Raw genomic sequence first — 13,595 nt, forward strand, 5'->3', positions numbered from 1 at the left:
GATAGTGAACATTACCCGGATAAACATAAATGTTCAGTGCGGGTTCGAATGGCCGCACATATTTTTATCGATAAAAAGTAGCTCATTAGTTACTTACGTAACCAACGGTGTATAAGAAGAGGATGTACGGGTGTACATAATTAATTGCTTCCCTCCTTTTGCTAGCACATCTTTATTTTTTTTTGTTTTTTTGTCTTCACTGTTCATTATTCTCAAATTACTGGTAATTTTGCACGACTTTCCACCCATGCCATTGGTCGGGTGCGATATTTTTACTGAGAACTTTTTCTTTCTGTTTATTTTTTTTTCATTTTTTTTCGTTCTCAAGCTCACTATGGGCGGTTAACTAAACTAAACCCCATCACCTAGTACAGAGAAAACATAGGGTTGACCCTTTGTATATAAACGCCAAACTTTTTTCGCAAGTTTTTTTTTTTTTCGGGGGGCCTGCGTTTCAGGATGGAAGTTAAACTGAAAGTTTCCCTAAAAAAACCTGTTTTGCGGGTAACATATTCTTTGTTTTTTTTTGTTTTTTTTTGTTTTTTTTTCTTGTTTATTTGTACAGTTCTGCCTGTTGGCTGTGTTCAAGCAGCAGTTTGTTTAAGTTTTTTTTGATTTTTTCATTACCCTAGTTATTTCTCGCCGATATTTCTTTTTCACTGTCTTGAGATTTCTGCATATATAAAAGAAGGTTTATATTTTGGCGTTATTTGTTTTGGTCTCAGCGGCAGAATAAACAAATTGGAAAATATCAACAAGGGCGCGAGAACTACATCCCGAAAAAAGACGCCTACATATACGGTAACGTGCCAGAGGGAACGTCACGATAGTGATACATACGTGTATATATACAGAGCTCTCGTCTATCGCATTGTTTCCCTTTTATTTTCATTTTTGTTTTTGAATTATATTGCAAGTGATTAGCATGTCATCACAGGAGTCTCGATTAGACAGACAGGTTATCTTGTTAGAAACTGGGTCCACGCAAGTGGTACGGAATATGGCTGCTGACCAATTAGGAGATTTAGCCAAACAACATCCAGAACAAACACTCCCATTGTTATCGCGGGTTTACCCTTATCTATTGAGTAAACAGTGGGAAACTAGAGTGACAGCTGCTAGAGCAGTTGGAGGAATAGTGTCACATGCACCGCTGTGGGATCCCAATGCGGATGACGAGGAAAGTAAAAATCCCCAGACGCAGCAGCCATTGGGTCCAGAGTCTGCCAAAGTTAAAATTGAAGAGGAGATGAAGGTAAAATTGGAGGAATTGTCACATACAGATGAATGGAATGAACTGCAGGACGACACGCATTATTTTACTTTGAACAGTTGGAAGATTAGTGAGCTGCTGAAGTCTGGGAAGAGTCTACTAGCAGCCAGTGCAAATGATTATGAATCGAAAGCTCTTAATATCAATAATAATGGGTCTGCAGATATCGAACAGGATGACGCTAACAATGTCAAACATCTGAAGAAAGAGGATTCGTTTGCCGATCTGAAAAAGGAAAATAGTACGGATTCGCTTGCAGATGAGGATACGGTAAATGAAACGAAAGAATCGAAGAGATCAGCAAGAATGCTGGCCATGGCAAGAAGAAAGAAAAAGATTCAAGCTAAAACGGTAAACAAAAAACCTGTAGATTTGTCACAGTCTAGTGCCACACGTAATATGATACCCAATAAAGAGGATCTGAGTGATTCTCCAACTCCGGTACCAATGACTTTAACGAACCCTAAACTTGAAATCACAGAACAATCCGATGAGAAGAGATTAATGGTCGAATCAATGGTGCAACCTATCTTGGAAAAACATGAAAAGATTAGGGGGTTCGTCTGGCAATTCCAAGGAATTTATGAACTCCTATTAGATAATCTTATGAACGAACAGTGGGAAATAAGACACGGTGCAGCATTAGGTTTACGTGAACTTATGAAGAAGCATGCTCCCTCAGTTGGAAGACTAAGTGGTAAGTCCAAACAAGACAACGATTCTCGTAATTACTGTAGCTTGGAAGACTTAGCTACTCGTCTCCTAACAATTTTTGCATTGGATAGATTCAGCGATTTTGTTAACGATACCGCCGTGGCACCGGTCAGAGAATCTGCGGCCCAAACACTCGCAACATTATTGATACATTTAGACGACGAAATTGCATTGAAAGTTTTCCAAAAGTTGGAGCAATTGGTACTTCAGGATCCTGGACTTACAGGATCTCCAAACAAAATATGGCAAGCTACCCATGGTGGATTGTTGGGTATTAGATACTTTGTATCGATCAAGACGGATTTCTTGTTCAAACACAACTTACTTAACAATGTGGTAAACATCGTTCTTTACGGACTCAAAGAAAGCGACGATGACGTACAAAGTGTCTCTGCTGCTATACTTTCACCAATAACAGATGATTTTGTAAAGTTACAAACTGACACCATTGATTTAGTGCTAACTACAGTATGGAACTCGTTGACACATTTGGATGATGATTTATCATCAAGTGTCTCTTCAGTAATGGATCTTTTGGCAAAACTATGCAAACATGAACAAGTACTCGCTGTATTAAAGCAAAAAAGTATCGACTCACCATCTGAATGGTCCTTCAAATCCCTTGTTCCTCAACTATATCCCTTCTTGAGACATTCTATCACAATGGTACGAAAGTCCGTTCTCAATTTACTATCAGCTTTCTTGTCTCTTAACGACAGTGCCACCAAAAATTGGATAAACGGCAAACTGTTCAAATTGATATACCAGAACATTTTATTGGAACAAAATGTGGAAGTGTTGGATCTATCTTGTAAACTTTATGCCGCAATGTTAAACGGTTACGTTAATAGCAAAGGACAGGAAAAAAGCATTGATTTTGTATTCAGCAAATATCTCACATCAATTTTGCATTTATTAATAACACCAATCGGAGAGCAAGGAAAAAATTATGCAATGGACATTCAGCATATTACCAAACCATCTTCGAGTTATTTGATAAACCTTGAGCGTAAGCGCTCTAATGCCACAGCTAACAGCAGCAATGTAACCGCCACTTATAGCCATCGCGTGAATATTGATTCACCAATGTTGGCTGGTGACGTGACATTAATTGGGCTAGACATAATATACAATACAAGAGTAAAGGCTGCGAAAACTTTGGGTTTAACCTTATCGTTTTTCCAAGAATCCACCCTTAGATCTTTCTTTGAGAATGTCTTAGCAAGTTGTCTTGATTTACCATACTCTACCCCAAGAATGTTGGTAGCTATAGTTCTATCATCGTTTTGCACGAATTGGAAAGAGAATCAACAGCATAATCCGGTACCCGCTTTCATGTCTACACTATTTAGCTCTACTTTCCTAGGGTTTTTGACGGGCGCGACTACACTTCCAGTTTTTCGTGAACTAACACCAATTTTAAAAGCATTACGCACTCAGTGTCAGAGTTTGATGACAACATTTGTCGATGTAGGAATGTTGCCTCCTCAAAGAGTTCCCGCAATCGCGATTATAGTTAAGGGCGAGCCAGAAGCTGGTCCCGAGGCCTTTTCAATCCAAACTGCCGAGAAAGTACAGACAGAGTTTTATGCCAAATTGTTCTCACTCCTACCAAATGCTCAGAAGATTTTGGCTCAAAAACCGTTAGAAGACGCACGCTATCGCGTTTCCTTGGCCATAGAATCGGCAAAAGAGTCAGAAAGGGAAAGGCAACTAGAGGTTTTGTCAAGTTACGCGTCTGCAGTTATGTTGATAGATGGTTTACCAAACAAGTTGAATCCTTTAATTCGTTCTTTGATGGACAACGTTAAATCTGAAAAACATACCATTTTACAACAAACATCAGGGGATAGCATTGTTAATTTAATCAGTGAATTAGTATCCGCTCAGAAACACAACGTTGCGAATAAGATTGTTAAAAATTTGTGTGGATTTATATGCGTTGATACATCAGAAGTCCCTGAGTTCGATGGTACCAACACAACTGTCATAACTACTTTAGTAAAAGAGGCAGCTAGTTTGTCATTACAAGAAGACTCTGAAATGAAAAAGATGACCGAGTCTGCTCGAATCAAGCGAAAAGGTGGTATGCATACTTTGATGAAACTTTTGATTAAATTCCAAGAAAAAACCTTGGAGGTAGTTCCACAATTGAAAAAGTCTCTATTCGAACCACTTGAAAAGATTGATATCTTATCTTCTAACGGAGATGAAACTACTTTCAAAAAGACTGGCCAAGAAATCGTGGACGCCTTCGGAATCATTAGGGCCTTGTTCACATACATGCCAGAAAGTGTTCAAGATGAGGAAGTGCTTTCTAGACTTCCTGTTTTCAGAGATTTCTTGAGATCAAATGTTTCGGTAATACGATACTCAGCAGCCAGAACTTTATCAGAACTAGCATGTCATAAGCCTGTAGTCCTTATGTCATATGTCATTACTGATATTCTACCTATGCTCAACAATGCTGGCTCCGTCACAGACAGGCAAGGTGTTGTTGAACTATTGTACCACCTTTCTATTCAATTGGAAAGTGACATTTTACCTTACGTCGTTTTCTTGATTGTTCCGCTATTAGGGAGGATGAGTGACTCTAATGAAGATATTCGTAAGTTAGCAACTACTACCTTCGCCTCGATCATCAAATTAGTGCCATTGGAAGCTGGTATTGCAGCCCCTGTTGGTTTATCCGAGGAGCTATTAAGAGGTAGAGAAAAAGAAAGAGATTTCATTCAGCAAATGATGGATCCATCCAAAGCCAAACCATTTAAACTTCCAGTGGCGATCAAGGCAACTTTGAGGAAATATCAACAAGATGGTGTCAATTGGTTAGCATTCTTAAACAAGTATCATTTGCATGGTATTTTATGTGATGACATGGGTTTAGGTAAGACTTTACAAACAATTTGCATCATTGCTAGTGACCAATATTTGAGATCAGAAGACTACAAAAAGACACAGTCGGAAAAAACACGTCCCCTTCCATCCTTAATCATTTGCCCTCCTTCTTTGACAGGACATTGGGAACAAGAATTTCAACAGTACTCACCTACACTAAATGTTCTCGTTTATGCAGGTGGACCTTCGGTAAGATATCCTTTACAGGGACAAGTTCCAACAGCTGATATCGTTGTTACTTCATATGATGTTGCTAGAAATGACGTGGACTTTCTCAAAAAATATGACTATAATTACTGTGTATTAGATGAAGGTCATATCATTAAGAATTCTCAATCAAAATTGGCAAAGGCAGTGAAGCTAATCAATTCCAATCATAGATTAGTTTTGACGGGTACTCCTATCCAGAATAATGTAGTTGAATTATGGTCATTATTTGACTTTTTGATGCCTGGCTTCTTAGGTACAGAAAAGATGTTCCAAGAAAGATTTGCAAAACCAATTGCCAGTTCGAGAAATAGTAAAACATCGTCAAAGGAACAGGAAGCTGGTGCTTTGGCATTAGAAGCTTTGCATAAACAGGTACTACCATTCATGCTCAGAAGATTGAAGGAAGAAGTGTTGTCTGATCTTCCACCAAAGATCATTCAAGATTATTACTGTGAACTAAGTGATTTGCAGAAACAATTGTACAATGACTTCGTCAAGAAACAGAAGAACGTGGTAGAAAAAGACATCGAAAATACTGCTGAAGTCGAAAATAAACAACATATTTTCCAGGCTCTCCAATATATGAGAAAGCTATGTAACCATCCGTCATTGGTTTTGAATTCTTCGCATCCTCAATTCCAACAAGTTCAAAGCTACCTTTCTCAGACTGGAATGGATCTCCACGACATAGGACACGCTCCTAAATTAGAAGCTCTAAAGACTTTGTTACTAGAATGTGGTATTGGCATCCAGGACGTTGAAAAGAAGTCCAACAAAAATCCCTCCATTGATAACGTCATTAGTCAACATCGTGTTTTAATTTTCTGTCAGTTAAAGGATATGTTAGACATGGTAGAAAACGATTTGTTAAAAAAGCACTTACCGTCAGTAACTTTTATGCGTTTAGATGGTAGCGTCGACTCCAGAGATAGACAAAAGGTGGTTCGTAAGTTCAACGAGGATCCATCTATCGATTGTCTACTATTAACCACTAAAGTCGGTGGGTTAGGGTTGAATCTAACTGGTGCAGATACTGTCATTTTTGTCGAACACGATTGGAACCCAATGAATGATCTACAGGCAATGGACCGTGCACATAGATTGGGTCAAAAGAAAGTCGTCAATGTCTATAGAATAATCACTAAGGGCACTTTGGAAGAGAAAATCATGGGTCTACAAAAATTCAAAATGAATATTGCATCTACCATCGTCAATCAACAAAATGCAGGCTTAGGATCAATGAACACACATCAATTGTTAGACTTGTTCGATGCTGACAATATCCCTTCACAAGAGAAGGTTGAGAAGAAAAAAACTGTTGAAGACGTCGCTAACGAGAGCGGCTTAACAGGTAAAGCCAAGGAAGCCGTTGGTGAACTAAAAGAATTATGGGATTCTTCTCAATACGAAGAAGAATACAACTTAGACAACTTTATAAAGACTTTACGATAGATATTTAGTATTCAGTTCTGCATATGTAATGTATAAACTTACTTCTAGTTTTACCATTTGGCAAGTCTTCGCATTCTTATATCAACCCAATTATATGCATATCCTTCGATTTTTTGCATTTTTGGATTCAAAAAGGAAATAAAGAAATCAGTGAAATGCGAAGGGAACCAACAAACTGCAGATAATTTCAATTCGAATACATAATACAGAAATAGCACTGTTGCTTTATAAAATATCATTTCTTAAGCGACCAACTATAACATTATACACGATAATCAAATTATGGAATCAGTGATTGAAGAGAGGAAAAAACGTTTACTTCAGCTACGACAACAATACACGGAAGAGAAACAGGAAACAGACAGTTTAACTGTAAATAAAGAAAAGAAGAACATTGAGGGAATACAGGATATTCCAGCCGAAGGCGTATCAAGCGAAGAAAGACTCGATAGGGACTTAGAAGAACTCAAAAAAAGAACTGATCACTCAATTAAACTATTGCTAAGAGAAAGGATATTGAAAGAGGCTATTGAAGAGCCTGCAGTTAATAATGATGAATCTTAATCTAAATAAATAAAATACTCATGATAATGGCGAGCATAATAGCCACACATTATCATGTGGTTACAGATACTCTAAAGTATGACATAGTAACGGTAGAAAATAAAATGGAATCTATAAATCTGAAAAGCAGTTAATTAAGAAAGGCTTCGTAGACATAAAGGAAGCCAAAGATAAAGAAGGAAAGTGCCCCTCCCAATGTCACAGTTCTCATACTAATTTTGGATGCTAATAGCTTACCGCCGATAACTGCGACACCGGTACAAATAGCATGGCCAATGCACGCTCCTAGCATCACATATGTGAAATTACTACCTGAGGCCATGGCTATAGTAGAGATTTGGGAACGATCACCAAACTCTCCGAGAAAAACCATTGTAAATATTTGAATCCAAGTTCCAGAAATATATCTTGACGTGAAGTCTTTAAATTTGGTGAAAACCCCGTTTGTTTTTTCTTTGGCGTATTTGTTGCTATCCTTAACGGTACCTTCCTCAGATTCATGTAGAGTGTGATTTATATCTTGAATTGCAATTTCTTCTTCAACTTCTGCTAGCTCTTCTTCAATGCCTGCGTTCTTAGGCATCTCTAACCCTTCTAAGACAAGTTTGTAACCGAATACTAGGAACAAAATTCCAGCAGCAAATAAAGTATACTTGTATGGGATCAAAGTTGTAAAGGTACGGCCGATTAGACCACCTAATATAGTCATTATCACCAATGATGCTGTAGATGCACTAAAAACCAAAAGCCTATCATGACGCATAGCCATTAATGCAGCTATAAGAAATGTTTTGTCCCCAATTTCAGATACACCTATCATGGAAATAGCTAGAAGGAAAGCCGTTACCGGTTCTTCAGATGAACCATAATCTTGGTTGTTTTCATCAACTGGTTCAATTGCTGTCACTGCACAAAGAAACAGAGCAAAGCTTAAAATCGTTCTCACACTAGATCTCATATCCTGCTTGTCCTGTGCTATGGCTTAATTTTAAGAGCTTATCTTCTTTCTTCAGTGAAGGTCGTTTTCATCCGCTGCCGTTTTCCTAACCGTGCATTTACATAGATATTTATATATATTAACTATGTTTATCCATGATCAGGTTAGTGATGACACTAGCTTTTTTTTTTTTCTTTTCGTATGCGTGAGTGCTGCACTCAATTGTAATTAGGAAAATCACGATTCCCGCAATAAAGTGGCTTGGGTCTGGACCATTTTAACTTCTCAAACGTCCTTCGGAGGCATTTAAAATGAAATATAAACATTGATTTGATGATGAGCACATATTAGGGTGGTGTTGTTATGAAGGGCCAAAACAGACCGACTTTTTCTTAGTCGGAAATACAAAGAGGGAAGGCCGAAAAGGGTTTGGCCCATGGAGAAGAGAGCTGCAAGGATGTGCATCACGGTTTGGGCACTTTTCGAGGTCTTAGTTCATACATTTCCTTCGTTCAGTTTCAACCTTTTTTTTAAGGGTCTTATGAGAAATGCTCGGTGGGCGTATTAAGTTGACGGTGATGTTTTCTAAGAGTGGCATTTAGTGCAAGAAGGTATTGTGTCAGTGGAATAGGTACATCCGTGAAGTTTTCTGATAGGCAGCTCAAAGGTACCTTTGAAAGGGTTCTTCCACTTATCTTACAAGCCTATTCAAAATAATACCAATTAAGGGGAGTAAAATGTTAGTACATCCGTTCAGTGCTCTTTTGTTCCAGTGGGAACATATTGTTGGAAGGTACGACACATACATTGGAGAAAACTGCCAATTTCTTTATGATAGTTTCCATTTCAAATTCGTTCTCATCCGGAAATATGATTTCAGAATTAATCATTTCTTGCGTTATATTTGTTAGGATTTGCTGGCACACCGTTACAGAAGGGAATCCCACATAAAAAGAGACGTCTAGCCTATCTAAAAACGCTGGATCTATATTTTCTCTCAAATTTGACGTGCATAATAAGATGAAGTTGGGATACTTTTTTAGATTATCTAAATGCGTCATCAAGCAGTTGAGAACCCGTACAGAATCTGTCGTCTCGTTTGTATTCAACAATTGATGCCTTGAAATAGCTAAGGATTCCACCTCGTCGAATAGTAAACAAACGAATTTTTTGGACGCTTGTTCATGCTTTAATAGCCGTTCTATATCGTTAAAGATACCATCCAAATTTTTGGTTGACTCGCCGAACCACCTTGAAAATATTTGAGAACACGACACTTCCACAAGGATTCCAGAATGGCCACTATCGAACAAATTACAATTCCGTAAAGCAAGTTTTTGGCAAAATGATTTGCATAATGTAGTCTTACCAGTTCCCGGCGGTCCATGTAACAAGAATAAGTTATTCTTACGGATTTTCGTTTTACATTTTTCTAATAGGTGGCTTAGCTTGAGCGATGAAATACCATGCGAGTACATCTTTTCCTTTAAATTGGAGTCATAATGAAGCATTTCCCATTGTTTGTCAAATTTAACTGAAGGTAATAATGTTACCTTCACTTCTTTCAAATGTTTTAGCGTAAGGGGCAATCTAGTATGTACAGTTTCGAATAATGTACTATCACTGTTATTGCCTGAATCAGATAAGCCAATGTTATCAAATTCTTGACTTATACATGAATCAAGGTTTCCCTGTTTATCTTCAATATTGATATAGAAATTCATTTCATACGACAGGCTCTTCATTCTGCATTGCTCTGATAATTTTAAATCTTTGAGAAACTTTGTTTGCTCACTTTCCCTATTCGATAGAATCCCGTCTATCATATCTTTTAAACCCTTTCCATCCTTCAGCTCTAGCAAAGCGCCTACTGGACTATTCTCGATTATCTCTAAATCAACATCTTTGACGTAAGAAGATAGAATTGTCTCTTCCTCGAATTGCGTCACACTCGGCAATCTTATGATAGTGTCCTTAGGTCCAGGAACCATGTGCTTTTCCAATAGCTGGTGCCAAACTACTTTAAGAAATGCTTTTGGGAAGTCCGTCCCATGGTTGTTCACTCGTAGAAGATCCAAATCTTGTACGATCGATGATCTTAATTTCTTGGTAATTTCCAAGAGCGATTGACCATCAGAACTATGATAACCTATCTTTTCTTTCAATTTAGCTTCCAATGCATTCTGGATTACCATTATAAAGCTTCTTGCAACTGCTTTCGATCCATCTTCTTCATCTATTAGATCTTCTAACCATCCAATGCACTCTGCGTTCATTTCACAATCAACAAAGATCCTTACCATTCCGATTAGTGAGTGGGTTCCATAAGCTCGTTGTGTCTGTTTCTGAGTTATTGAACGAAGACCATTTACTGTAAATCTTTCTACTATATTATATATTTTTACATTAACTCTTTTTTATATAACTTGTAAAATGGAGTTAAAAGGAAATTTAGCCGCTGATGCCTTCGCTAAAATATTTAACTGCTCAATTAGCCTTCTCAGTATGTAGATGTGACAGCAAGATAAAATACTCTTTTGATACGTTGTGACTTTCTACCGTTCTTCGCAATGCCTGCAGAAGTTTAATATCTCTTTGCCTTGGTTTGTTAAGGTATGATGAACAGACAAGTAATTTTAATTTTGTCGAAAAGAATGAAAAATATAATAATTTTCAAAACACGAACAAAACAAGTAATGTTGGAGATTTCCCAGCGCATCGAATTTCCCAATAGGGAAATTATCAAAGCAGCATTTTCATGCCACTGAATCGCTAATCCATCTAGGTGAATGATTTCTAACGACAGATTTAGGTAATCCACTGATAAAGAATGAGAGTATTATATTCCTTTCATTTTTCTTTAGGAATCACAAAGCGACTGATTATTGGCAACCCCATATCTTTTAGGCATCTCCCCTTCGTGCTGATCTGTAAATTGAAGGTTTATCAACACCTGTGTATATATAAGAACTGAGTCGGTGCATATTTCATTCATTTCCCTTGCAATGTTGTAGCGAAGCAGTCGTTCTGAAAATACTTGTGTTTAATAACATCAAACAATAATTAAGATAAAGCAATAACCAATGAGTTGTTGTTCGAAAAAGGTTGCTGACAGCGGCGCTGTCAAAAGTTGTTGTACCACAAGATCAAGTACAGCCAAAGCTGTTAAAGAAAGTGCTTCTTCTTGTTGTGGGGCAGCAGGCAACAGCGGTAAGCCGACTAGATGTAAATGCGGTACAGGCTGTGCTTGTGCTGGTTGCAACAACGTCAAATTATGAAATGGGTATATTTTACTGTGTTTCCTCTTTTCATCTCGTATCGATATTATCATCGCTGAAAGCGAAGGTAGACAATATTCATATTTGAATTCCTAATTACATACCAAACTTTATACCTTTTAATCTATAACGAAGAATTCCATATCAATTTCGAGAAAAAGTTTCACTGAACGGCACATTGACAGCGAGATGCTCCTCGTGAGAACCTGAGAAGTTGTGATGGGTTTTAACCAGCCTTTATGCAATTGCCTGTCAATATAAAAATGGTATCACCAACCATCCTTATACTGTCTCATGGTATGCTCGCATATTGTTGGAACTAGTCATAATTCATGACCGGGTAATACCAATATAATAGGCGGTTAATAATAGTTTTGTGTCACTGACACATAACAAAGTATATAAACCAGTACTCAGATCTAATCTACTAATTAGTAGGAATCAGATCTACAGACACCAGGTGCATCTAATTATTCTAGGAGATATATAGCTAATCAAGATGGATTCTTCTAATAAAGATCTGATAAGATCAAAGCCACGTGACATGTATAGTCACATAACACAACTTATATAACAGGAGGAGATGACCGGCACTTATCCAAGTGTCCGATATAGTGTAACGGCTATCACATCACGCTTTCACCGTGGAGACCGGGGTTCGACTCCCCGTATCGGAGTGTTTCATTTTTTCCACTTTTTAATTAGATTTTCAACATATATCAAATCGCTCACTGTGATGAGATGAGGAAATACGATGTTCAGTACTACTAACAACAACTTCACAGAAATTTTGTGACTTACGCGGACAACGGCCAGTTATCAATCAATTCAATATACGGTACAGACGTGTAGCTGCTCTTTTTTTCCATTACTAGTGTGGGTGAAACCGTTTGTTTTGTTACAACAAGGAGCATCAAAATCACAAGATAGTCTGGCATGTCCGACAATGAAGAAACGTTCAATGATTCAGATGTGGAAGGGGATGAATTGCTTCAAGATTGGTCGCTAGCAACTAAAATTATTGGTGATAATAAGAATGTGATACCACTGCGAGGTGAAAAAGATTACGAGCCAGATGGTACTGGTATGCAAGGATCGATGCTTTTCAAGGCTAAGAAAGTGATGTTTGATGTTCTTCGACAACCTGACAGGGGAACTATCATTAAGAATCAAGTTAAGGCATATTATGATCTTGATTTACATGTTGCAACTATTAAGTTTCCAAAAGGTACTTTTACCAATACCGTTGGTAGTCCTAATTCGGACGGAACCTTAACCTTGCAGTTTCATGAATTTGTGTACTTAGTCGAAAGAGGAAGTGTTTCACCAATTATTGATTTGGGTATTAACGGTGAAAAGGAAGAGTACTTATTGTCATTGCAAGATGTCTATTCTTTCTTCAAATCTCAAGATGAACTGGATGAGTTCTTTGTGTATGCCTATTTGAAAAGAATGGGCTATATCGTGTTTCCAACCAACTGGAAATATGGAAAACAACTTTCAGTTTATAGCAGATACAACAAAGGGGAAAATAGATTCCAGAATACATACCTTCTTTTGAACGGAATTTTTAACCTATTTACAAACATCTCCTATTCATGGCTTAAAGACTGGGCAACTAATATCAACAACATCATAAGTTTCCACCCAGTGAAGTTTGCATCGTCTGGCGCAATATTTGAGTCCATTAACAAGACAATTACCTTCTACGCTCCTCCTAAATCTCAAAAACAACTCCTAGAAAGTCATGGGGTGGATCTTAACGCTCCCGTGTCGTCAAATTATAAGATTGCATTTGATGTATGGAAACCTAATCCATCTTTTAAGAAGAGTAACAGATATCTGCCTGATTTCCAAATAGTCATCCATAATAAAAACTCCAAGAAAGCGGAATTTCCAAACCTCAAAGATTTTAAGGGCATATTTCAACGATTAGATCATAAATTCCCTTTTATTAATGATGTTGATATAGCCGAAGAAAAAGTGACAAAATCAAACAAGACCGGTAATGTTGATGCTCAGAGGCATTTAAAAAGCAGACGTAAGAATAATAAAGGAGATAAAACCTTGAGCTTATATGCTCGGAAAATGAAGAGAATTAAGGAAGGTTATCGGAGTTTCCTTTTAGCGGTGATGGATGGCGGCTTGGTGAGTATAGTCAAAATCACAGAAACGGATTTTGGATCTGAAAATATATGGTATGTTCCATCACCTAAAATAGTACAGTGGAAAAAACCAAACCAGAAGAAGAGAAATTAGCATTAGCATT

The 13,595-nt window shown here is 37.6% G+C and overlaps 6 protein-coding genes and 1 non-coding gene across 7 annotated transcripts; 4 read left to right on the forward strand and 3 right to left on the reverse strand.

The window, feature by feature from the left end:
* Window positions 1-925: 925 nt before the first annotated feature.
* MOT1 (DNA-binding ATPase) lies at window positions 926-6,547 on the forward strand (the record flags this gene model as incomplete). Its single annotated transcript, XM_455023.1, has 1 exon — window positions 926-6,547. The coding sequence occupies one exon, from the start codon at window positions 926-928 to the stop codon at window positions 6,545-6,547; it is 5,622 nt and encodes a 1,873-aa protein (XP_455023.1).
* A 282-nt stretch (window positions 6,548-6,829) lies between these two features.
* KLLA0_E23739g (uncharacterized protein) lies at window positions 6,830-7,111 on the forward strand (the record flags this gene model as incomplete). Its single annotated transcript, XM_002999371.1, has 1 exon — window positions 6,830-7,111. One exon carries the CDS (start codon window positions 6,830-6,832, stop codon window positions 7,109-7,111), a length of 282 nt encoding a protein of 93 aa, XP_002999417.1.
* A 130-nt stretch (window positions 7,112-7,241) lies between these two features.
* Window positions 7,242-8,069, reverse strand: GDT1 (putative ribosome biosynthesis protein GDT1; the record flags this gene model as incomplete). Its single annotated transcript, XM_455024.1, has 1 exon — window positions 7,242-8,069. The coding sequence occupies one exon, from the start codon at window positions 8,067-8,069 to the stop codon at window positions 7,242-7,244; it is 828 nt and encodes a 275-aa protein (XP_455024.1).
* A 518-nt stretch (window positions 8,070-8,587) lies between these two features.
* PCH2 (Pch2p) lies at window positions 8,588-10,351 on the reverse strand (the record flags this gene model as incomplete). Its single annotated transcript, XM_002999372.1, has 2 exons — window positions 8,588-8,752; window positions 8,855-10,351. The coding sequence occupies 2 exons, from the start codon at window positions 10,349-10,351 to the stop codon at window positions 8,588-8,590; spliced, it is 1,662 nt and encodes a 553-aa protein (XP_002999418.1).
* A 749-nt stretch (window positions 10,352-11,100) lies between these two features.
* KLLA0_E23805g (uncharacterized protein) lies at window positions 11,101-11,379 on the reverse strand (the record flags this gene model as incomplete). Its single annotated transcript, XM_002999373.1, has 1 exon — window positions 11,101-11,379. One exon carries the CDS (start codon window positions 11,377-11,379, stop codon window positions 11,101-11,103), a length of 279 nt encoding a protein of 92 aa, XP_002999419.1.
* A 552-nt stretch (window positions 11,380-11,931) lies between these two features.
* On the forward strand, window positions 11,932-12,003 carry KLLA0_E23827r. Its single transcript has one exon. It is a non-coding gene; the product is annotated as a tRNA-Glu (tRNA).
* Window positions 12,004-12,262: 259 nt separating this feature from the next.
* SEN54 (tRNA splicing endonuclease subunit SEN54) lies at window positions 12,263-13,585 on the forward strand (the record flags this gene model as incomplete). Its single annotated transcript, XM_455026.1, has 1 exon — window positions 12,263-13,585. One exon carries the CDS (start codon window positions 12,263-12,265, stop codon window positions 13,583-13,585), a length of 1,323 nt encoding a protein of 440 aa, XP_455026.1.
* Window positions 13,586-13,595: the final 10 nt, after the last annotated feature.

This window comes from Kluyveromyces lactis (genome assembly GCF_000002515.2).
Source record: "Kluyveromyces lactis strain NRRL Y-1140 chromosome E complete sequence".
Classification (NCBI taxonomy): Eukaryota; Fungi; Ascomycota; class Saccharomycetes; order Saccharomycetales; family Saccharomycetaceae; genus Kluyveromyces; species Kluyveromyces lactis.